The sequence below is a fragment of the Hipposideros armiger genome, unplaced genomic scaffold (genome assembly GCF_001890085.2).
Source record: "Hipposideros armiger isolate ML-2016 unplaced genomic scaffold, ASM189008v1 scaffold_145, whole genome shotgun sequence".
In the NCBI taxonomy this organism is placed as follows: Eukaryota; Metazoa; Chordata; class Mammalia; order Chiroptera; family Hipposideridae; genus Hipposideros; species Hipposideros armiger.
In genome coordinates, this window is record NW_017731495.1 from 2553751 (window position 1) to 2576920 (window position 23170).

The window sequence follows — 23170 nt, forward strand, 5'->3', positions numbered from 1 at the left end:
CTCCTTCCACACATGTGTTCTGTTGGGTATTCGTGCGTGTGTCTCTCTAACATCTCTTCCATTTTCTGGACCTCTGTTCTTTCTGCAAACCAATTTCCTTCACTCTGTTGTTGGATCCCAGTACTTGTAATTATACCGTTCACCTAGCTCTGGATTGACAGAGAAACAAATCTGTTCCCAATTCTGCATTGCTAATAACATATCATTATAGTTTCTGTGTTTTGTGCCTCAAATCTTTTGAAAGAAGTACCGAATTTATATGACCCACTCAGTTGCTTCTGGGGTGACCTGGCATAAACATGGTGGCCTAGGTCCAACCCTTTATCAGGTATCGGGGGTTGGTAGGGATCTGTGCAATTCCAAGGAAAGAGAGCATGGGCTGGGCAGACACTCCGAAATATGTGTAGCAGATGGATTTGAGTGGGGAGAGTTAAAGCAGGCAGACCTCTCAGGAGGCTATTGTAATAGCTAAACAAGAGATACACGGTGGTGGTGGCTGGTGTGGAAAAGAGAGGACTGAATCAAGAGTCACAATCAGGACAGGATTTAAAAACTGATCAAATGGAAAACTGTGGGTGGGGGATCAGAAAGAAATGAGTCAAAGACATTTCTGAAATTTCCATGCCAGAGACTAGGAAAATGCCTGTCCTATTTAATAAAACATTAGAGACTGGGTGGTCTGATAAACCTTTCCTGTGCCAGAAAATAAAACTGGGACCAGAGAGAAAAAGTGGCTTGTCTTGAGTTATAGGCATTTAGTAGCAGAGGAGGAATTAAGACTCGGGGAAATTGGACGTGGCCAGGGAGTGGTGATAAAAATCTGGACCTTGGGTGGGGTGGGGGGAATGGTGCTGCAAGATTCCCAAGAAAATGGACAAGAACAATGTTCCATGGGGACCGTTAAAGATACAAAGTGAAAGACACCTGTGTTAATAAAGCAAAGATGAAAGGGTAACAGGATTGGGCACTGACTGGGGAGAGATGAGGTAGAAGGTAGTCAGGACCAGGGCTAGTAATAGTTAGGGATAAAACACGTAAGAAATCAAGTTGGCTGGGAACCCAGAACAGTCTCAAGAGGGGGCTTGTTAGTCACCAGTGTTGGTATGAGTCAAAAGCCAGATGTGTACGGTCAGCCAGCCGGTTGGCAACTATTGAATGGAAGCTAAGTATTACCATAGCACAACAAATCCAGAAAGAAAAGAATGGTTTTAGTGGAGAAGATAAGTAAGTTCTCATATTATACATTTTGATTGTAGTATTGACAGAATTTCAGGTGGAGATGCCCTGAAGGCCACTGGAAATGTGAGGGCAGAGCTTAGAAATGTGGTCCAAGCCAGAGCCACGTCTGTCTGTTTGTCTGTATCTATCTATATCTATCTATCTATCTATCTATCTATCTATCTATCTATCTATCTATCTATCTATCTATCTAATAAACCCAGTAAAAGTGACATTATAGAGAGAAGGGAAGAGGTTTCAGTGTAGACATATATTTGGTGGAAGGGAGGGGTGAAGGAGAGGGTCTCAAAATAAGGCCATTGTTCATGGACAGCGGGGTGGTTTCATTGCCACCAGAGATTTTGATTTTGGGAAACTGTACATCTTATCATGCTTTAGTAATACATTAGAAAAACTGTTATACAATAGTTATACGACTATCTCAACAAAAAGATTACTAAAAAGGACATGGATTACAGGACCCATTTTGTTTACATAAGTAGATGAACTTTTTTTAAAGGAAAAATAAACTTACCACTAGTTACAGCCAATTTTAAGAAGTACTTCTACTGTGAAGCATTGTTTAAATAATTACAACCCTGAGGAAAAACTCTATTACAGGAGTGAAACTGTCTTAGGCAGTTTCTTAAGCCTTGTCACCATGCTATCACTATGTAAATCCCTATGATCCAATAGCCACCATTTTAAATGGAACAAGTGTAAAACTCTGCCAAATAAGGAAAAGCTAGGGATAACCACAGCACAAATTAGGTCCTCCATCTTAGGGAGCTTGAATCCCAGGCAGAGAGATGGGGCAGTGCAAAAGGAGACAGAAGCAATTGACAAAAGAAGCAGAAACTAAAACACACACAGTAAAAGCATATACAAGTAGAAAGTAGACACCACAAAATGGTAAAAACAATAAATAAAAGATCTGAGTAAACAGAAACTAGTAACCCTAGAAAAAAGTTAATCGTAGGAGTTAGAGACAGAGTAGCCAAACCAAAATCATGGTAATTTACTAGAGCAGAGAGCCACAGATGCTTCCTGTTGAGACTGCAACATGATAGTTTAGTAGCGAAGTCATTTAGAGTCCTGAATAACCCTGAGTTGTCTTCTGGTCTCTCAGAGACCTTGTTATGCAGCTTAAATAACTGCCTCTCGTGTTAAACGAATAGCTTTATAATATTGGGTTGTCGTAAAAGTCATGACGTATTTTTTCTATGGTTTTCTTTGCAAAAATGCGTCATGACTTTTACGACAACCCAATAATTCCTTCTTATAATGTATAGCTTATAATAACCGTTTATTATTTAAGTTTGCCTAAATGTGTCGTTGACTTCTGCAACCTAAAGAGCCTAGCATGACACTTTTTGCTTGGCTGGTATTTGTTTAGGTAGGAAAGAACAAGGGAAGAAAGGGAGAAACAAGAATTAAACCACACACAGCGTTCCCAAAGGGAAGGTGTGTGTAAAACCCACTGGAGATGCACTCACTGTACACATTTATGCATATGTGTGTGTATAAAATGAGCAGATGAAATAGGAAAGACTGGAGATAATAGAACAAATGAGCACAAATATGAAATAATTACATATATTGACAACATTTAAAATAAATTTAAAATAATCAATCGAGACTATAATAAAAGAATAAGAACAAGGGTATTTAAAAAATAGAACTTTTAAGAATGACTAGTGAATTTAAAAATTCAATAAATGGATTAAACAGATTAGATATATTTTAAGGAGACTTAGTGAACCAGGGAAGGTTCTTACCTAGGCTGTAACACAGAAATACAAAGACATAGAAAATATGAGACATGGTGAATCACTGTTGCACAAGACTCAAGAGAAGGGGAGAAAGTAAATATGGGAAGAAATACTGTCTGATATCGTTCCAGGAATGAAGAAATATTAAGCAGGCTATTCTGTTTCATTAATGACCGATAAAAACAGTCACAACCAAGCACATCACAATTAAACATCAATGAAAGAAAATCTTAAGGCTAGCCCGAGAAGGAAAACGACCAACTATGAAATAATGACAACTAGGCTTTTCATCAAAGATAATAGAGGTCAAGAGACAATGAAATAATACCTTCCAAGTACTGAGCCAAAATAATCATAAACCTTTTGATTCTATATCCAACTAAATTATAATTCAAAAGTGAGGGTAAAATAAAGATACATTTAGACAAAGTATGAGAACATGTCACTTATAGAGAGTGCCTCATTGAAAATATCCTAAGATGTATTTGGGTAAGAAGGAGAATGAGCTCAGAAAGAAGTGGGAATTTTAAGCTAAGAAAGAAAGAAAAAATATAAGCATGTTGATCTATCCAAATAAGCACTAACTGTGAAGACTGGACTGCTATCTAACTAGGAAAGATCTCTTTTTTGTTAATTTTGAGAAGACGAAAGCTTTGTCTTAATCATTTACGTGTCTTCATTAGTGCCTAGTGCAAAGTGGACTCAATAAATATTTGATGATTAAATGAATATGTAATGTGCATATGAAATAGGTGTCTCATCTCAGTGCTGGGTCAAATTCCCTGCTTTGATAATGAGGAAATTGAAAATATAGAAGACTGACCTAGTATTGTATGACATATTGAACCTGATTTACCCTTTAGAGAACAGGAAAGTTATTACAGTTTCTCTTATTATTATATGTCTTAGTCTGCCTAACAATAGAAAGTGCCTATATACTAAAGTAATTAATTGGTTATGAGGTTTTCTCTATGAGTTGTCTCTAGCTTCACCCATTTTCTAAACATCACGAGATTTATGAAGAAATGGGTATTCACTTGTTCATTCAAGAAACATTAATTGAACATCTGTTATAAGCCAAATTCTGTATCAGGTCTTGAGGATATAGTGACAAAGAAGATATATTTAATCCTTGGTCTCAGGGAGTTTATAGTCCAGCTGATAAGACATGAAAGATTATATATTAGAAGAATATAGGAAGTGAGCAGGCATATCCTGTTGCTTACTGTGTGCTCTATGCTATTACTCAAAGCAAATGTAAGGGGTGATTATCTGTTCTTCAGTTTATAACATGGTAGAAGTGATTGATACCAAGTGATTAAAAATATGTGTGGCAATATATAGTAACATAAAGATTACAGGGATAAATAAATTAAAATGTTTGGGACATAGTGAAACTGCTGAAATTTTGACAAAAAATAAAGAGATAAGGGAAAGATAAGACATAAAAAGTTAATATAGATTCATATTTTTTTTTAATTCTGAGAAATATATTTTTCAGATATTCCATAATTTTTCAACTTCAGCACAAAGTTAAAGATGATGGAAAATAATTTGGCAGTATTTCTCTTACTTTTTTAGTTATGGTTAAAGTTTGGATATCAAAACTACTCTTTCATTCATTATTCCCCCTCCCAGCCCTAGAAATACAATATTTGATCTTTGACAACTTTCAACACGTGGGGTTCTCTTTCTTTGACATTCTCTTGGCATGATTTGAACATTTTAAATGCTGAAAATGAGGGCAGATGCTGTCTTCAAAAAACGTTCCCAACATATAATAGTCAGTGTCTGAAGCTACTGCACTGCACACTGTTGATCCTTTCAGTGCTTTTTGGGTGGAGCAAAGCCATGTTATTATACCTACCAGCAGGACAAGATCTGAATCACATCAATCTAAATAGTGAGTTGACAGTGCAATTAATATGTAAGACTACTTGATCTTGATTCTCACATGGAGAATTCTTGTAGATATCTACCACCAAATTCTTAAAACTTATGAATAACTAGTTACAGGAACAAATAATCTTTCCTCTTTCTTTTTAAATCAATTAAGAGAAGGATGAAACGGCCAGTCTATTTATACACATCTTTACAAAATGAATACCAATGTGAAAACCGATATCGTGCAGAACATACAATGCCAGGTCACTTCAATTTTCACTTGCAGAGGTATACAAAGTATAAAATAATAAGAAATGGGAGTAATGAGGTAAAGGATACATTTCCCTTATTTTGCTCCATAGATGCGGTTTGAAATTCAGCTGGACTCAAAAAGATCCAGAGAGGACTTTATTATGCAAATTACTATACTAAGAATCTGACCCAACTCAAGGTAACATTTAGGATAGAGGATCCCAAGATAAGGGGGCATTCCAGGGATTTGGAAATGTACTGGGTCCTGGGATTGGACCCTGAATTGTCCGTCTTCTGTTCTCCTATAAGCCCTCTGAAATCCTACCTCAGCGGTTCTCAACCTTTCACAGGGGTTGCCTAAGACCATCGGAAAACACATATTTTCCGATGGTCTTAGGAACCAAGACACCACTCCTCTATCCGTCTCCAGGCCCACATGCAGATACGTCCACATATGAGTACCCAGCGACCCCTGTGAAAGGGTCGTTCGACCCCCAAAGGGGTCACGACCCACAGGTTGAGAACTGCTGTCTACCTTCTTTTTATTATTGTACTTTGTTTCATTCATCGTTTCATTTCTGCAATTAATGAGTTTCTACTGGGTGTCAGAGACTTTTCTATATAAATAGCCATCACTTCTCCCTGTAAAAGGCTCTACCCAAAGGTCTCCATGTCTATAACTTCTACCTAACCCCTTTCTTAAAAACCCTCTCACCACATCGAAATCAACTGCTCCCTTCTTTGGGTTCCCATAACTTTTTGTACATGACTCTATACGGCACTTTATCATAGGATGCCAGAGTGAGTTGCTGACTTTCTCCCACATGAGTATGTGAGGTCCTGAAAGATGGAGCTGTCAACATTCTTGAGCAACAGTTCACGCTGTATCTTAATCATAAGAAAGGGATCTAGTGTAGTGTCGTAAATAAGAGCACAGGGTCTACAGTGACATAGTTTCCAATTCTGTGCCACTTGACAAGAGACAAGTTACCTAGCCTTTTGTGCTTCAGTTTCCTCATCCATAAAATGGGGATTAAAAATAGTACCTGCCTCATGGGTTGTTGTGCTAATTAAGTGAGTTAATACATGAAAATAATTTAGGATAGTGCCTAGTATTTGCTCAGTGTGTATTAGCCAGCATTATTACTGTTAAATTAGGGCTGGGCCTCCGTCACTTGGGATTGAGGCACTCCCAGATCCCCACTTGGTACTTCAAACTGAGGCTAGACAGATTTTTTTTTAAGAGAAAGGAAGATTTTTTAGGCTTTTTCTCTTTTTTTCTTTTTCTTTTTTACATTTCATCCTCTTCTGAGTTGGACTTCTTGTACAGAATGTTTCTTGGGAAGATTACTTATTAAAATGAGAAATCAATTTCCTTATGAAATGTCATTTGATAATTTAGTTGGCATGAAGTTACCATACTAACACACACTGTATAACAGATTGAACTCAAGAGATTTAAGATGACAGAAGAATAAGTGCATTATCGCAGGCCGTGGCAATGACAACTATGGCCCACTGGCAAGCCATTCAATTCAATGGGTTTGGCCACACCATTTTCCACCAGGGTGATAATCAACCTCTCTGATATCTTCACTTATTTCTTAATTGTATCAATGTTAATATAAACAGCGCCTTTTGGGGAAGATGGAGGAAGCAACATGTAGATTATCAAAACAGTAAGGGGATGGCAAAGTAGTCTGATTAACTTCATCAGGAATAAGTTTATGTTCCACTAAAATTTGATAGCAATAACTAGTTCTTAATGTAAATTTTATTTTATGTTTTATTTTGAAGGTTGCTCTCCAGGTTAACAACTTTGTTGGAAAAAGTGAACTATCAATGCTGTGAAAAGATACACCTTACATGTACCAATGTAGAAAATGATTATTATTCTCTTCTCTAAAAGTCACATAACCCCTAAGGGAAGAACGGCTTGGAATGAAGCTGTCAACCTATCACAGATCACACTGTTTGGCTGTGGACAGGTATTCATGGGTAGGAAACCACACTCAGGTTTCTGACTTGTGCACTTACTTGCTCTCCAGACACCCCAGCTCTGCATAAAGAAGACAAAATGCTTACAAGTGTATTTACATGTGTATTTACAATTCACAGGGAACTCTCCTATATACCATCCCAGTTATTGGTCACAGCAAGAATTAGCTATTCCTATTTTCCAGATGAAGAAACGAGGATCAGAGAAGGTAAGTGACTTACTCAAGTACATGGTAGAGCCAGAAATAGAATGTGAGGATTTTGGATTCCGTTTACTGGGGAATCTCACTTATTCCTCAAACTGCTTTGATTTATCCTGAGGACTTTGATGCTTAGGTCTCCTCGTTCTTCAACAGGAGGGCAGAGGACAATTGATTCTCAGTAACATCTAACAACTTTTTTTTTTCTCCTTTTACTTTGGTTGGGAATGTACACGTATTTTTATTGATTTATTTGTTTAACAAGCATTCATTAAGCTCTAGCCATGTACCCAGTTCATGAGTCAGAATGGAGGTTACATAAAAGTTTCAGTCAGGGAATATTAAGTATATACATTTAATCAACAAAAGTCAAACTTATCTAAAAAGCTCCTCACCCCTGTTTTCCATTTAAAAATTGATATTATAAGCCTTCTGTCATATGTTGATTGTCAATGGACTGATTATTTTGTGAATTTGAATCTGAATCCCAATGACCTGAAAAGTGATTAGCATATTTCTTTGACTTTGGCATGAGCTTGGGAATTGCAAACGAATTTCCATACTAGCTTAAGCAAAAAATAATTAGTAGGGTTATGTTTGCTAAACAAAAGTAACAATGATCGTCATCATAAATATCATTCACCCCCATTTCAAGATGAGAAAGATGAGTTTACAAAGTTGTAGAACCAACATTTGAACTAAGATCTTTTCATTAAACTAGACTTAATTTAATAATTAAAATTAAATGGTGATTTCCTTGATGTATCCAGAGAATAGAAAGAGCAATCAAATATGGAATACCTCTAATATAACATATGGACAGCCTGCTGAGGAAAATAATCAGACTTCTTTATTCAAAGGGATGTCTAGAACTAATCCCGTTTTTAAGGCTACACAAATCAAATATACATTAATTCTGCAAAATCAACACCACAGCCATTTTTTCAAAATTAAATGCATAAATCTTCTTTTTCCTAAAGAGCTTGGGAGTTTTTAAATGTACATTTCCTATTAAAGATTCTTAATGAATAAAAATATTTTATCAGAGCATTATTTTTCTTCATAGCATCCCTAAAGAATAAGGGGGGAAGGGATACCATTTCACCTTAAAGATGAATTAACTGAAGTACGGGGAGGGCGATGTGTTTTTCTAATTGATTTGAGTGGTAATGTTGTGAGACCATAGCAGCATGGGACAGTCACAGTTTATATGACTGAACATCAATTTTTTACTAACATTGATGTTAGTTCACTGAATACAAACTTTATAAAAGCGGAAATGTCCTGTCTGTGTGCATTTTGCTTTATACATGAGCCTTGCAAAAGTCATTACCAAATGCCTTCCGAGGGGCAGAACTATGATGGGCACTGGGGCCCAGTGATGAGCAAGAGAGAAAGCAGAGCCCTCGCAGTGCTGAGAGTCCAGGAAAACATGATGCGATATGCACGTTATTTAAAATTTTCATAGACACGTTCAAAAGAGTAAAAATAAATAGGTATCATTAATTTTAATATTATATTTAACCTGATACTATTTAAAATAGTACCATTTCCACATATAATAAATATGCAAATTTTTGAGATATACTCAATTTTTTTCAAACTAAATTGCAAAATCCGGTGTGCATTTTACATATATAGGATTTCTCGATTTTGAGTAGCCATATTTTAAGAGTGCCATAAATACACGTGGCTAGTGGCAACTGTATTGGACAGTACAGGTCTAGGGGGAAGGCTAAATAGTCAGCAAGCAATAAGGACAGTGTAAGCACTATGACAGGAGAAGGCAGGGCCACGGGAGCCCATACGAGGGCATCTCAACTAATGTGCGTAGGGCTGGAAAAAGCTTCCTGGAGAAGCGACATTTCAACCAAGCTCAAAAGGATGAACAGGGAGCAGGCCCAGGAAAGGAGAGGGGTAGGGCACTTTATGTTAATGTTCATATCCAAGGCCTGCAAGTGAGAGTCATTGTGGTGTGCTGGAAAGACCACAAGAACTTTAGTGTAGCTGGGACAGAGATTATTTATGAGGAGTGAGAGAGATGAAAATGAAAAGGTAAGTAGAAGTCAGTTCATGAAGAGATCTTCAAACCATGTAACAGAATTTGGACTTTATTCTAAGGAATCCACCCTTTCTACAGCCTTTAGGCTTGTATTTACGGAACTAGCAACTTCAGGCAGAAACATGTTCCTCTTCACTGAAACACAAGGGGAGTAAGAGAGATAGAGATGAAAGGTTAAGGCTAGATAACCATTTATTAGAGGTGATGAAGTCTAATTCTGGATGAAATGAGTCGCTCAGGCCATTTTCAACTTTTAGAGTTCATGAATCTAACTCTTTAGCTGTTAACAGTATTAGAATAACTGTCATCTTTTAACAACTATATTAAAATAGACATTATGCTTAAGAAAATGTGATTTGTTATTTATAAATTATTTTTGGAGGGAACACTGTATATGTGTTAGATATTTATATTAAAGTTTCTGGCTAGTAGTTCCAAATAGTGCATATGAACAGTGAAGTCATTTAGGTTGTTTTTGGAATTACCATATAAATTATTGATTTGGTAATTTACAAAGTAATTCATGGGAATTTTAAGTGTTCTGGGGCCTCCAACCTGTCATCTGGAGCTCCCAAATAAGTACTGGATCTGTCGTTATTCGTACTGGCAAAAGGCAACCAGCTTTGGGTTTTACAAATTACAGCATAATCACTTGATTTATCATATAATTCCATTAAGTTTATTGTGATTACAAGTGTGATAGTCTTCCTTGTCGTAATGCATTATTAGATTTTCGAAAGCAAAGGAAGTGACTTCTGTTTCTGTCAATAAACAGGTTTACTATGTGTCAGGAACTGTGGCATATTTCCCAGGGTGTTTGATCATCGTGAATATATTTAGTATGAGAAAAGTCATTCCAGTGTAGTCACTGCATATTACAGCCTACCAAAATGCATGTGTGTTATTAAATATACTGCGTAGGAACTGCACTGGGTTGAGTAGTGTCCCCCAAAGTTCATGTCTATCAGGAACCTATGAATGTTGACTTTACTTAAAACTAGGGTCTTTGCAGTTATTTATAATCAAGCTAAGTTGAGGACATACTGGAGTAGGGTGTGCCAATATGATTGGTGTTCTTATAATAAGAGGGGAATTTGGACTCAAAGGCAGACAGATGCACAGGGAGAGCACCACATGAAGATGGAGGTAGAGACTTCCATGATGCATCTACAAGCCAAGGAACATTGAGAACTGTGGACAACCAAGAGCCACTAGGAATAGTCAAGGAAGTATTCTTCCCGACAACCCTGTGGACACCTTGATTTTGGACTTTTAGCCTCCAGAACTCTGAAATAACAAATTTCTGCTGTATCAAGTCACCAAGTGTGTGGCACTAGGAAACTAATAAAGAAACCTTCCTGGGTCCTCTGCTGCTTCCCATATTTCCTTTATAAAGAAGATCTCTCAAGAGACTTCTATTTAATAAAGTTGATAGATTAACCCCCTTCTCTGGTAAACAAATTATCTCAGGATACTATTTTACTCTCTAGCATCCTATTCAGTCCTGTTCCCACCAAAAGAGCTATACACTACTATCGCCATTACATGATTTAATCAAATAATATGTAAACTGGTAAAATATGAATACACAAGGAAAGACAGTGGCTGTTGCCATAAAAACTAGGTTAGAAACTTTGGAAACTCCTGACAAGGGTAAGTTACATTGTAAAGAAATGCAATCAAATTAGATATGGATGAGGTAATTATAAAAGACTGAAAAATAATAAAAATCTAGAAAATGTCTCTTTCAGATTGTTTTGTACATACCTTTAAATTCTTACTTCATTTGAGTAACAATAAGATCAGACCTTGTACAAGATATCCCATGGGTGTGGTTTATGCAAGAATGGACTTTGTGGAACTGCAATTAGGATGCAAGCATGTCCATATATATCTGTATATGTATAAGTTCTATAACTCTATATTTGTAGCAACTTTTTCTATAAGCCACACAATCATTACTTCAGAGTAAAATAAATAAGGTTTCCACTATAAGTACAGGTTTATTACACCACGTTTTTATTCAGTCCCTTACTAGTCAGTAAGCTTCGTGAACACAGAGGCTGTATCTGATTCACTCCCCATTCTATCTTTAGTACTCAGTTTAATACCTGGTATATAGCAGCCTCTCCCAAATTATTATTATTTTTTTTAAATAAATGAAAAAAAACCCTGAAAGTTCATTGTTTCTATTTTTCCCTTTTTCCAAAGAATTATATCATCAATAAAGTTTTTGCATTATGAGCTGATCTGAGCCATAAAAATGGACTCATTATAGAGAACTCAATCTTTCAGTGGCATCTACTAAAATGAGGTTTTTGCCTACACATATGTGAATATGCTCACTTTTACTACATCATCTGTCATCCCCCTAATATGTGTTTCATGTCAAATCTTTCTGAAGATACTTAAATTGTTCCTATTTTACATTTTCATAGAATTTCTATCTAACGCCACAATGCTATCTCCTCAAGTTTGCAGATTAGGATCTTGAGACAGAAAAGTTAACTTAATTTCTTAAAGGCAGATTCCCAATTATGCCTCAAATTCATGAGCTTCCAAATTCTAGATTAGGGCTGACTTTGCCGTTAATGAATGAGGTTGGACCCTGAAGAAGCTGAGATGCTTCCTGTGCCTCAGTGTCATCAGTTGTCAGGTCAAGTTTTCTGATGGGATAATCTGCAGGATGCCCTCTTGCTGCAAGTCCTCTTTTTAGCAGCAGAAAATTCTGGATTTTCTTTTGAATAAAAAATGTGACTTCTCGCTGCTCTTCTTTTCCGTACGGGAGACGAAGAGCACCAGCAGAGCTAGTTACAGAATGACAGAAAGGGTAAGGTGAAGAGGTGCTGGTGAGAGTGGGGAGGGAGAAAAGGAAGGGGCACGAGACAGACGGTGAATCTCGTGGTAGCCTTCTAGCATGAAGTCTTTTGGAGGAAAAATGCCATGGGATATTTTATGCTCACATAACCCATAAGAATTGTGTGGCTACTTGCCTAAAATAAGTTGCTCAATGGTAAGTGGTAAGGGCCTTAAGGTACGAAGCTTAAAAATTGAAGACTTAGTCAACTCTTTGTATTTTATTATCAAAACTAAGTAGAACATAGTCTTATGAAATTATGTCATAAAACAATTGCTATATGATCTCTAAATCTTGATCTGAATGAATTTATAATTGCTTTATTCCTTAAGCTAACATTAAGATAGAGGCAACCAATATTAAGTTCTTTTTATACGCTACACCCGTTTTCTTTTTTTTCTACTTCTTTAGCGACTTAACTTAATAGGAACGACTGAAAAGAAATCTTAATACATTTGGGATTGAGATGGTCCAACAAGACAAAGGATTTACCACTGGAAATCTGTTGAATGACTACAGGAGCTGTATTTTTGCCTTGGAAAACTTTCATCATGGAACACAGCTGTGAGACAACTTTGGCTTCAAACAGAAAGGCTATAATAAAGCGCCTCCTAGCTAGACTTAGGTTCAAGAGGTTTATGGTGGGAAACAGCAGAAAAGATGAAATGTTTCAATAAGACCCTCAGGCTGATTTAGTTAGCATTCACAAAGTGGAATAACCTATACATCACATACCCTTTGTTAGCTGGTTGTTTAGAATAGATGTATGAGTCACCAGATTTTATTTTAGCAATTGGGCAATGCAATTCTCCTTTTGCCCAAAATATTAAAATGCAGAAATGTGAAACTAAGAGGTAATGTCAGATCTTATACAGGGTGCTTATCAACCACTGTGATTAATCAAAAAATTCTTCTGTTCTTGTCATTCCACATTTCACCTTGGTAGGCACAAATGATAAATTACCTCAGGTGAAAAAAAAATCTATTATTAAATTAATCAGCAAACTACAGTATATTATTTTAAATTGTGTGGGGGAAGAGGTGTTGGAACGGGGAGCTTGCAAAACCAAAAGAAAGTGGCATAAGAGAAGAGTAGAAGCAAGATTCTATCCTGTATGATTTCAAATACAAATGAATCCCTCTGGGAGTTTGGGCCTCAGATATATATATATATGTGTGTGTGTGTGTGTGTGTGTGTGTGTGTGTGTGTGTGTGTGTGTGTGTGTGTATCCCCCCCACCCCTCCTCAGACACTCTTGAGAATTAATGAAGGTACCTGCGACGATGCTAGCAAGCTGCTGGGTTCTGGTGATGGGGTAGATGCTACGTGCCTGAACAACTGCTGAAGCTATTTTCTTGGCATGCTTCTCCTCCCCGTATGTTCTCAGGATGGATGCAAGTGACTGTTGATCTAAAGCATTCACAACATCAGCTGCAGTGGGCATGTCAGGGTACCTACGCACAAGAAGAACCAATTAGTGCATTGACGTCAGTTTTCATTAACAAGAGGTAAAACTTCAGAGTACTGAGACATCAAGTCAGGCATACACACATAGCTAAGAGAGCTTCTGAGGTTTTTAAAGTCAGAGAGTGAAATCTTACGTGAATGAAATAGGTTTTCCATTTCAAATACCCATCATTATGGCAAGTGAGGACTGTGTATGACATTCATGAAGGTTAAGGGCAGTAGGCAGTTAAAATCTTTTACTAATCTTTAATTCACAAAGAAGTTATTATTGCTTCTGTAGATCTCCTCTAAACTAAAATAATGGAAACATCTAGATTTAGTTTGCTCAAAATTTAAATTAATGCTTGAATTTTTTTTTCCAGTATAGGAGATACAAGGCTTTACGGACTGATATTTAAATGAGCCTAGACCTCAGGAACTTAAATAAATCTGAGACTGATAAGTAACAAGCTACTTATATGGGAGCACAAATTGAGCTTAGAAAGTCTTTCCAGTCCCCCCTTAGCTCAGGGAACACATTCCAAAAGCCCTAGCGGATGCCTGAAACCATAGAGAGTACCAAATCCTATACATACTGTGTTTTGTCCTAAAACATACACACATACATACAAATACACACACACACACACACACACACACACACTTTTTATGGCTTCTCTTTGGCATATCTGAATTACCAGCATCACTGCTCTTGCACTTTGGCACCATTATTACCTAAAATATGGGTGACCTGAACACAAGCACTGTGATACCATTAGAGTCAATCTGATAATCCAGGTGGCTACTAAGTGACTCCTGGGTGGGGAGTACATATAGCATGGATACACTGGACAAAGGGAACATTCGCATCCCAGATAAAAGAGGTACACCACGAGATTTCATTATGCTCCTCAGAATGGTGCATAATTTAAAGCTTATGAATTATTTCTGGAATTTTCCATTTAATATTTTCAGGCCATAGTTGAGCCACAGGTAACTAACTGAAACTGCAGAAAGGGGAAACAGGGGGTGAGGGGGGATTCTGTACAAGAAGATACTGCTGGTCAGTTTCCCTCACAAAAATTAGAACAATATTAATTATAATGTATATTATTTCAAAGGTTTAACAATATTGGCTTCTACCTCCATGATAAAAGACACCAGGGGGTAAAACCTGGTAATCAACAACCAGTACTAAACAAGCCTAGATGGTAATTTTAGGATGAGAAGACAAAGAAATACCAACTTCTGGCCAAATAAAATAAATCATAATATCAGGAAATATAGCACTCACTGTCAGACCACTCCAGTTTGCCTTGCTTTAGAGAAATGGGCCAACAGATTCTAAGTGATGAGTTAGCTGAGACCTTACTTATTAGGAAGATACTTTTGCTAGTAGTACAGTTACTATGTTGGATTGATTGTTGGTACCACACTATGAGGGTTTAAGTAACAAGGATATGGTAGCTTTAAGACCTGAGGATAAAATCAGAGTAGGGTTGCCAAGAAACATCTAAATTTCCCCTTAAATGTACGACGCTGCACCTTGTTGACATGCCTCGTGCCTCCAAGAGAAATTTTATGTTGTTGTCCCCTATTTTGCCATGACCTGTGCACGCGCTCTCCCCCACCCCTCTCTGTCAAACCTTGCTTTTCAGATACTGTGATTTTTTTTTTCTGACTGTCCCCAGAACAATGAACACCCTATAAGGTAGCCCTGTTTCCAATCTCAATAGGTTTTGCCCTTCAAGAATAGCTTTAAGGATAAAGATTTGATCTTTAGAGTCACATTGACCTAGATTAAAATCCTGGCTTTGCTACTCATATTGGGTAAGCCTTTTAACCTATTGTTAGGCCTCAATTTCTAACTTGTGAATGAAAGTAACGATGCTTACCTCACAGATTTGTTGGGAGAATTAAAGATGCATGCAATTGTAAGACAAATAGTACAATGCCTAGTCCACAGAGAAGCTCAATGTATGTCAACATCTCTTAGATTTTGCTCATTCCTAAATTTGCTAATCATCATTCTTGGCCTAAGTGACAAAATCCCTGATACATCTTACCTAGTTGTGAATTCAACTGAGCTTTAGAATGAATCTTGCTAATGATGGTAAATTCAGACTCCATAGGACATAGTTTAGCTCTACCAGGACAATTCTAAGATTAGCATGGATGTACTTAGCAGGTTTTTATAATACCTTTCGACTCTCAAGTAAGAAAATTAAAACAGCATTTTGCTCAAATATAGTTCAGTGGACAACAGGCATAATTTGATTTTACTTTCACGTTAGCATTGAACAGCAGGGTAGACGTTTCCATAATGCTAAAGGCAAAAGGGGCAACACTCTGGAAAGCCAACAGGTCGCAAGGAGACTTCAAGGTGATATTCACACGGTGAGGAAGTCAAGATACAAAATCTGCCCCCCTCCAACTTGACAGGTTAAGAGATCTTATTAGTCCTCCAGAGATCACTGACTTACAGTGACAACACTCAAGACAGAAAGAAAATATTAACCCAAGTGGAAATTTATTTATTACCTTCTAGTGAAGAATACAACTGACAAAAGGGCTATACCTGCAAGTCCTTGAAGCTGGACATTTCCTTCTGCGACATGAGAACCTTATTATGCTCTTAAAGCTGCTGTTGAAATTGGGAGATCACAGAATAAGCTATGCTGTAAGATTCGAATGTTAAATAGCAATAGGTTAAGAAAGCCTTTTGCATCTATACTCAACACAGGGATGCACGTATCAGCCCCAGGGTCTGACCCACCATGTTGTTTGGCTTGGTGTCCCTCTCGCTCCATAATTAGCATTGGATTAGCATTGCACATGTTTGCATCTCTGACTCTCCTTTTCTTATGTATTCGTGTGAACCAACACCTCTTTCAGAATGCCACATACTTTCTTCAAATCTGTTAATATCGGGTTGTCGGAGAAGTAATGACGCATTTTTGCAATAAAAAACACAGAAAAAATACGTCATGACTTTTTGACAGCCCAATATGTTTGATTAGGTTACAGTCTGTGTTGTCTACCTGGAAGCCATCCTGCTTTTTTAACATGTTTGCTCAACTCTAATCTCACCCATTATGCATTGATTTAGAGTTTAATTCTCAAGGGTGATCTTATTTTCAAGTTCTTAGAGGAGAACTTGGAACCTTGATTCTCAGACTAAAATTTGCTGGTAAGTCTTTTACATTAACAGTACGGGAAGTTACTTCTATTAACCAGAAGCTTTGTTCATTGTATTTCAGAAGGCATCCTCCTTAGTAAGACATAGGAACAGAAGAAATTTGCTTGACATTTTATTACCTCTGAACAACAACCTCAATCTCCAAACATGAGAAGATATTTGACCTTTACTATTAGTCACTGGCTTTTAAAGGGTTTTTATTATTTTTTTTTATGATCACATTCTTCATTCTATGAATGCCAACTTGTGCAAAAGAAAGTCTAAAACTCCAAACGAAAAGATTCCAAGTATGGGTCAGAATCTCAGTTAACAGGTCATATCAAAACATGGGCAAAAGGCTATGTGTGAATAATAACCTTGATATAAAGCAATTTGTGGGAAAGAAGTTAAAGTCACAACTCAATCTTAATTTGTTGGCTTTAACTGGACATTAAATTTCTTATATATAGGTCGTTCTAATAGACTGGAAGAAATACTGGAAAATCTATTTGTTTTAGTAGAAATGTTCAAGCAAGTATAGAACTGCAGATTAGTGACAATAACCAAATAGTTTGCTTAGTTAGATACAAGGAAGTCTATAGTCCTTAGAAGGTAAGCTTCACAGAGGCATGGGCCATCATCCATAACTTGGTGACAGGGGTGGTTGGGACATAAAATGAGGGAGAAAGGCATGGTTAAGTTTTGTTAAGTACAGGCTGGTCAGTCCCTAGGCCACTGTTTGGTATAGAGACAAGTGTTACTCTAAGCTTTTAAAATTCATTTATATTTGAAAGAAATTATCCTGTATTTTCCTAGAATATGATCTTTTTTTGTGTTATTTTATATGTTCCTATTTGAATAACGGAGAACAAATGCAAGTATTGGCAGGGTGGCGAGGAATGAAGAGGGGGCACAGACTACCCTATGCAGAGTACTGGTTTGATATAGTACTGTAAACTGTTGTTTTTATGAAGAAGTTGGAACCAAAGGGACTGTGTAAGACACAGGAAAAAAACACACAACTGCTGACCTCTAGGGTCTTGACTTGTATGCAGTATTCAAAAGAATATGCATTAAATATAGTTCCTTTTACTTTTCACAAGAGACATAGTTAGGCCAGCATAAAAAGGGAACTGTTGTTTCAGTATCATGTTTATCAAGATGGTTAGTCGTCTAAAGGCTCACATTATTTGTAAAAAAGATAATCAGCATGAAAGTCATCCTCTTTACTGTTTTGGGTAAAGACAGCAATGATTTTTCTTTTAGGATCCCAAATCTAGAGAAACACTAAAAGCTATAATGAGTAGCCAACGAAACTGATTTATTATATATTGATAGTGTTAGGTGTGGGCATGTAATGGGAATTCTGCAGTCTTAAAAGGGAATTAAATTCAGAGTGCTTTCGAGAAATTGATTTTTTGTTGTGAGGAGAAATGCTTTATCGATACTCACCTGCCACCATCCATTCTCATGTCCAAGGGGCCATCCTTCCGCAGGGAAAAACCTCTTTCGGCAGCATCAAGTTGCATGGAGGAACATCCAAGATCCAAAAGGACTCCATCCACAGTCCCTGGCTGCACTCCAGCTCTCATTAATAATGCTTCTGCCTGGCTGAACTGGCCTAGCAGAGCCCGGATCTGTTTGCTGTGAAGAAACCCAGGAGATGGAGAAAACACTGCTGTTTATTAAAGTCTTTCTTATGGTCTGTGTTCAATGGAAGGGAGCACATCCTATTATTAAATTGTTTAACCAATACATATTTATTAAGTGGCAACCACATGCGTAGTAGTACATAAAGACATATGGATATGGAAACTCTATGTCTTTGGTTTCAATACCAGAGGTGATTTAACGTGATTTTATTCTTACTAATTAATAAACGCTATTTATTTTATCTTTCTGAAGGTATACAATAAGTTCATGAATTAGAAAAATTCCTTTGTCAGACCAGGTCTTTCATTTTTTTCTTTAAAAAGTTGTTAAATCTCGAGGTCAGAAAAAAGAAGCATATGCAAACCTATCAAAAGAATAAATTTAGAAATAACAATTGCTGGTGAGATGAGAGAAAAGGGAATCCTTGTGCACTGTTGGTGGGAATGTAAATTGGCGCAGCCACTATGGAAATCAGTATGGGGGTGCCTCAGAAAATTAAAGATAGAACTGCCATATGATCCAGCCATTTCACTTCTGAGAATATATCTAAAGGAAATGAAAACACCCTTGTGAAGAGATATCTGCACCCCCATGTTCATAACAGCATTATTTACAATAGCCACGGCATGAAAACAACTTAAGTGTCCATCGGTGGATGGCTGGAAGAAGTTGTGGAGTGTGTGTGTGTGTAAAATGAAATGTTATTCAGCCATAAAAAAAAAAGTCTTATCATTTGTGACAACATACATGGACCTTGATGGCATTATGCTAAGTGAAATAATTCAGAAAGAGTAAAAGAAATACTGTATAATCTCACATATATGTGGAATCTAAAAAAAAAAAGAAAAAAAGACAGACAGAGAGAGAGAGAGAATCAAAGAGAAAGAGAGAGAGAGAGAGAGAGAGAGAGAGAGAGAGAGAGAGAGAGAGGAAAAAAAATAAAGAGAGGGCAAGCAAAACCTAAATTCTCTCTAGTAAATGAGATCAGATTTGTGGTTACCAGAGACGAGGTATAGGGAAAGGGGAAGTGAATGAACAAACTTCTGGATAAACAAATACTAGGGGTGTAATGCACATGATCACTAGTTAACACTGATGTATGGTATATATGAAAGTTGTTAAGAAAGTAACTCCTAAGAGTCCTCATCAAAAGGAAAAATACTTTTTTTTGCTTTTTTTCCCTTTATTTTTTTTGTATGTATATGAAATGATGAAGGTTAACTAAACTTATTGTGGTAATCATTTCACAATATTTGTAGGTCAAATCATTATGCTGTACACCTTAAATTTATACAGTGCTATATGTCAAATTGTTATCTCAATATAACTAGAAAAAAGGAATAAATTTAACGAGTAAGTCAATTTAAATACCATAAGTAATAAAACAGAAATCACCAAAAAAAAGGGATGTCAAACATCTTCAGGCCAACCATTTTAGCTTTCTCTATATTTTTCTCATAATTTAGGATAGGGATGCTGTGAAGCTGCACACCTGAAGAATGAAGCTATGCCTAAAATAAATGCGTCCTTGCAGAAGCAATGTTTTAGCTCTCAGCAGAGATTCTGAAGTGAATGGAGCATTCAAAATCAACAGACAGGCAAGGAGTTGGGATCACCTTGCAGCTATACTAATTTTCCTTCCTACACAAAGTGAGCTGCTGCCTCCAGGGTTCTTCGGAAGCCTTAGGGCAACTGGCATACATTTTGGAAGGGGAATGAGAAGAGAAAAACTGGGCCACATTCCCAAGACCTCATTCCTTTCTTCTACAGGTGGCTGAGTGTGGATTCTAGCAGCGTTGAGGAATTTCTATTTATGATATTTACTTGTATGTTATGTTGTTTAAGGAGAACGTCACAGCTCATTGGTAATGTTTCCTCAAATTCTGATGAAGAAAGCAATTCTCAGATGTACTCTCCAAATATTCATTGAATATTTGGTGTCAGGCATTCTACTATTCAGAGGTATATAAAGATTAATAAAGCATGGCTTTCTGAGCTTTGAGCTGAGAGGCAGAGGTATATAAATAAACAGTTTGCATAACAATCTGAAGGGTGCTAATAGTGGCGAGACAACCAAATTGCTATATCTATACAGGCATACTTCATTTTATTGCGCATTGCAGATATTGCGTTATTCATTCATTTGTTTTGGTTTAAGGTCAATACCTGTATTTTTTTTTATTAGTTTCAGGTATACTAAACAATGTAATAGACACACCCCTCATAAAGTGATAACCCCTCCTCCAATCTGCTACCCCTCTGATATCATATATAGCTGTTTCAATTCCATTGACTCTATTCTCTATGCTATACTCCATACCTTGAATTGCGAGTAACATGGTTTGCAAGTGTTCCGCAAGACAAGCAAACATTCCTAATACATTTTAATGTGGTAAATGAGCGATGTCTTGCAATACGAGTAGTTTGTTTCCAGAATGAATTATGCTTGCAAACCATGGTATTACTGTTATATAATTATAGTTGACATTCCATATTATTCAGCTTCAGCTTCAGGTGTACAGCGCAGTGGTCAAACATCTACAGTCCATGAAGTGGTCTCCCTAATAAGACAAGTGCCCATCTAACCCCTACAAAATCTTTACATTATTGACTATATTCCCCAAACTGTATTTCATATCCCCGTGGCTATACTGTGATTACTAATTTGTACTTTCTAATTCCCTTTACCTTCTCCCCCAACCCCACCCCCATCCCACCTAGCAACCCTCAGGTGTTTTTTCCCCTATATCTCTGAGTCTAATTCTGCTTAGTTTGTTCATTTATTTTGTTCTTAGATTCCACATATACGTGTGATCATATGGTATTTGTCTTTCTCCTTCTGATTTATTTCACTTAGCATAATGGTCTCTAGGTCCATCCAAGTTGTTGCAAATGGTAATATTTCATTCTTTTTTATGGCCGAGTAATACTCCATTATATAAATGTACCAGTTTCTTTATCCAAATCGTCTATCGATGGGCCTTTTGGTTGTTTCCATATCTTGGCTATTGTGAATAGCGCTGCAATAAACACAGGGGTGCATATATTTTTTCACATTAGTGTTTTGGATTTCTTTGGATTGATACCCATGAGTGGAATTGCTGGGTCATACAGTAGTTCCATTTCCAGTTTTTTGAGATATCTCCATACTGATTTCCATAGTGGCTGCACCAATCTGCAATCCCAACAACAGTGCATGAGGGTTCCCTTTTCCCCACAACCTCACCACACTTGTTGTTTGTTGATTAATTGATGATAGCCATTCTGACTAGTGTATTGGTATCTCATTGTGGTTTTTATTTGCATTTCTCTAATGATTAGTGACATTGAGCATTTTTTCATGCCTGTCAGCCATCTGTATGTCCTCTTTAATGTCTCTTCATGTCCTTCGCCCAATTTTTAATTGGGTTGTTTGTTTATTTGGTGTTGAGTTGCATGAGTGTTTTATAAATTTTGGATATTAACCCCTTATCAGATATATCGTTGGCAAATATCTTCTCCCATTCAGTAGGATGCTTTTTTGTTTTACTGATGTTTCCTTTGTTGTGAAAAAACTTTTTAGTTTGATGTAATCCCATGTTTATTTTTTCTTTTGCTTCCCTTGCCTGAGAGGATATGTCAGTAAAAATATCATTAAAGGTAATGTCTGCAAATTTACTTCCTATATTTTCTTCTAGGAGTTTTATGGTTTTGGGTCTTACATTTAAGTCTTTGGTCCAGTTTGAATTTATTCTTGCATATGACGTAAGAAGGTGGTCCAGCTTCTTTTTTTTGCATGTGTCTGTCCAATTTTCCCAGCACCATTTATTAAATAGACTGTCTTTACCCCAGCGTAAATTTGTGCGTCCATTATCATAGATTAAATGACCATATAGGCATGGATTTATTTCTGGGCTCTCTATTCTCTCCCACTGATTTATGTTTCTTCTTTTAATGCCAATACCATGCTGTTTTGATTATTATAGCCTTGCAGTATGATTTGATGTCAGGTAACACTGTTCTTCTTTCTCAAGATGCCGTGGTTATTCAGGATCTTTTATGGTTCTATATAAATTTTAGAATTATATTTTCTACTTCTAAAAAATGTCATGGTAATTTGATAGGGATTGCACTGAATCTATATACATTGCCTTAGGTAGTACGGGCATTTTAACTATATTAATTCTTCCTAACCATGAGCATGGTATATGTTTCCATTTATTTGTATCTTCTTTAATTTCTCTATTCAATGTCATAATTTTCTAAGTACAGGTTTTTTAGTTCCTTGGTTAAATTTATTTCTAAGTATTTTATTGTTTTTGAAGCAATTGTAAATAGGATTATTGTCTTAATTTTTTCTTCTGATAGTTTGTTATTGGTGTATGTGTGTTATTTTTCAAATTGAAGGTTTGTGGCAACCCTGCTTCAAGGAAGTTTATTAATGCCATTTTTCCAACAGCATTTGCTTACTTCATGTCTCTGTGTCACATTTTGGCTATTCTCACAATATTTCAAACTCTATCATTATTATTATATTTGTTATGGTAATCTGTGATCACTGACTTTTGATGTTACTATTGTGTTTTGGGGCACTGTAATTTGTGCTGACATAAGATGACAAACTTAATAAATGCTGTGTGTGTTCTGACTGCTCCGCTGACTGGCCATTCC

The 23170-nt window shown here is 36.7% G+C and overlaps 1 protein-coding gene across 7 annotated transcripts in view; it reads right to left on the reverse strand.

Moving 5' to 3' along the window:
* Window positions 1-23170, reverse strand: part of METTL15 (methyltransferase 15, mitochondrial 12S rRNA N4-cytidine) — a 174027-nt gene that overhangs the window by 15996 nt on the left and 134861 nt on the right. For 4 of the 7 annotated variants that reach the window (XM_019650714.1, XM_019650712.1, XM_019650711.1 and 1 more), the window contains 3 exons: window positions 18320-18511; window positions 13519-13697; window positions 11120-12193 (listed from right to left, as the gene is read on the reverse strand). In XM_019650714.1, coding sequence (XP_019506259.1) covers window positions 12099-12193; window positions 13519-13697; window positions 18320-18511 — 466 coding nt within the window. In that variant the 3' untranslated portion in view covers window positions 11120-12098. Of the gene's footprint in view, window positions 1-11117; window positions 12194-13518; window positions 13698-18319; window positions 18512-23170 lie in introns of those variants that run through there. The other 3 variants (XM_019650715.1, XM_019650717.1, XM_019650716.1) reach the window with 2 other exon arrangements.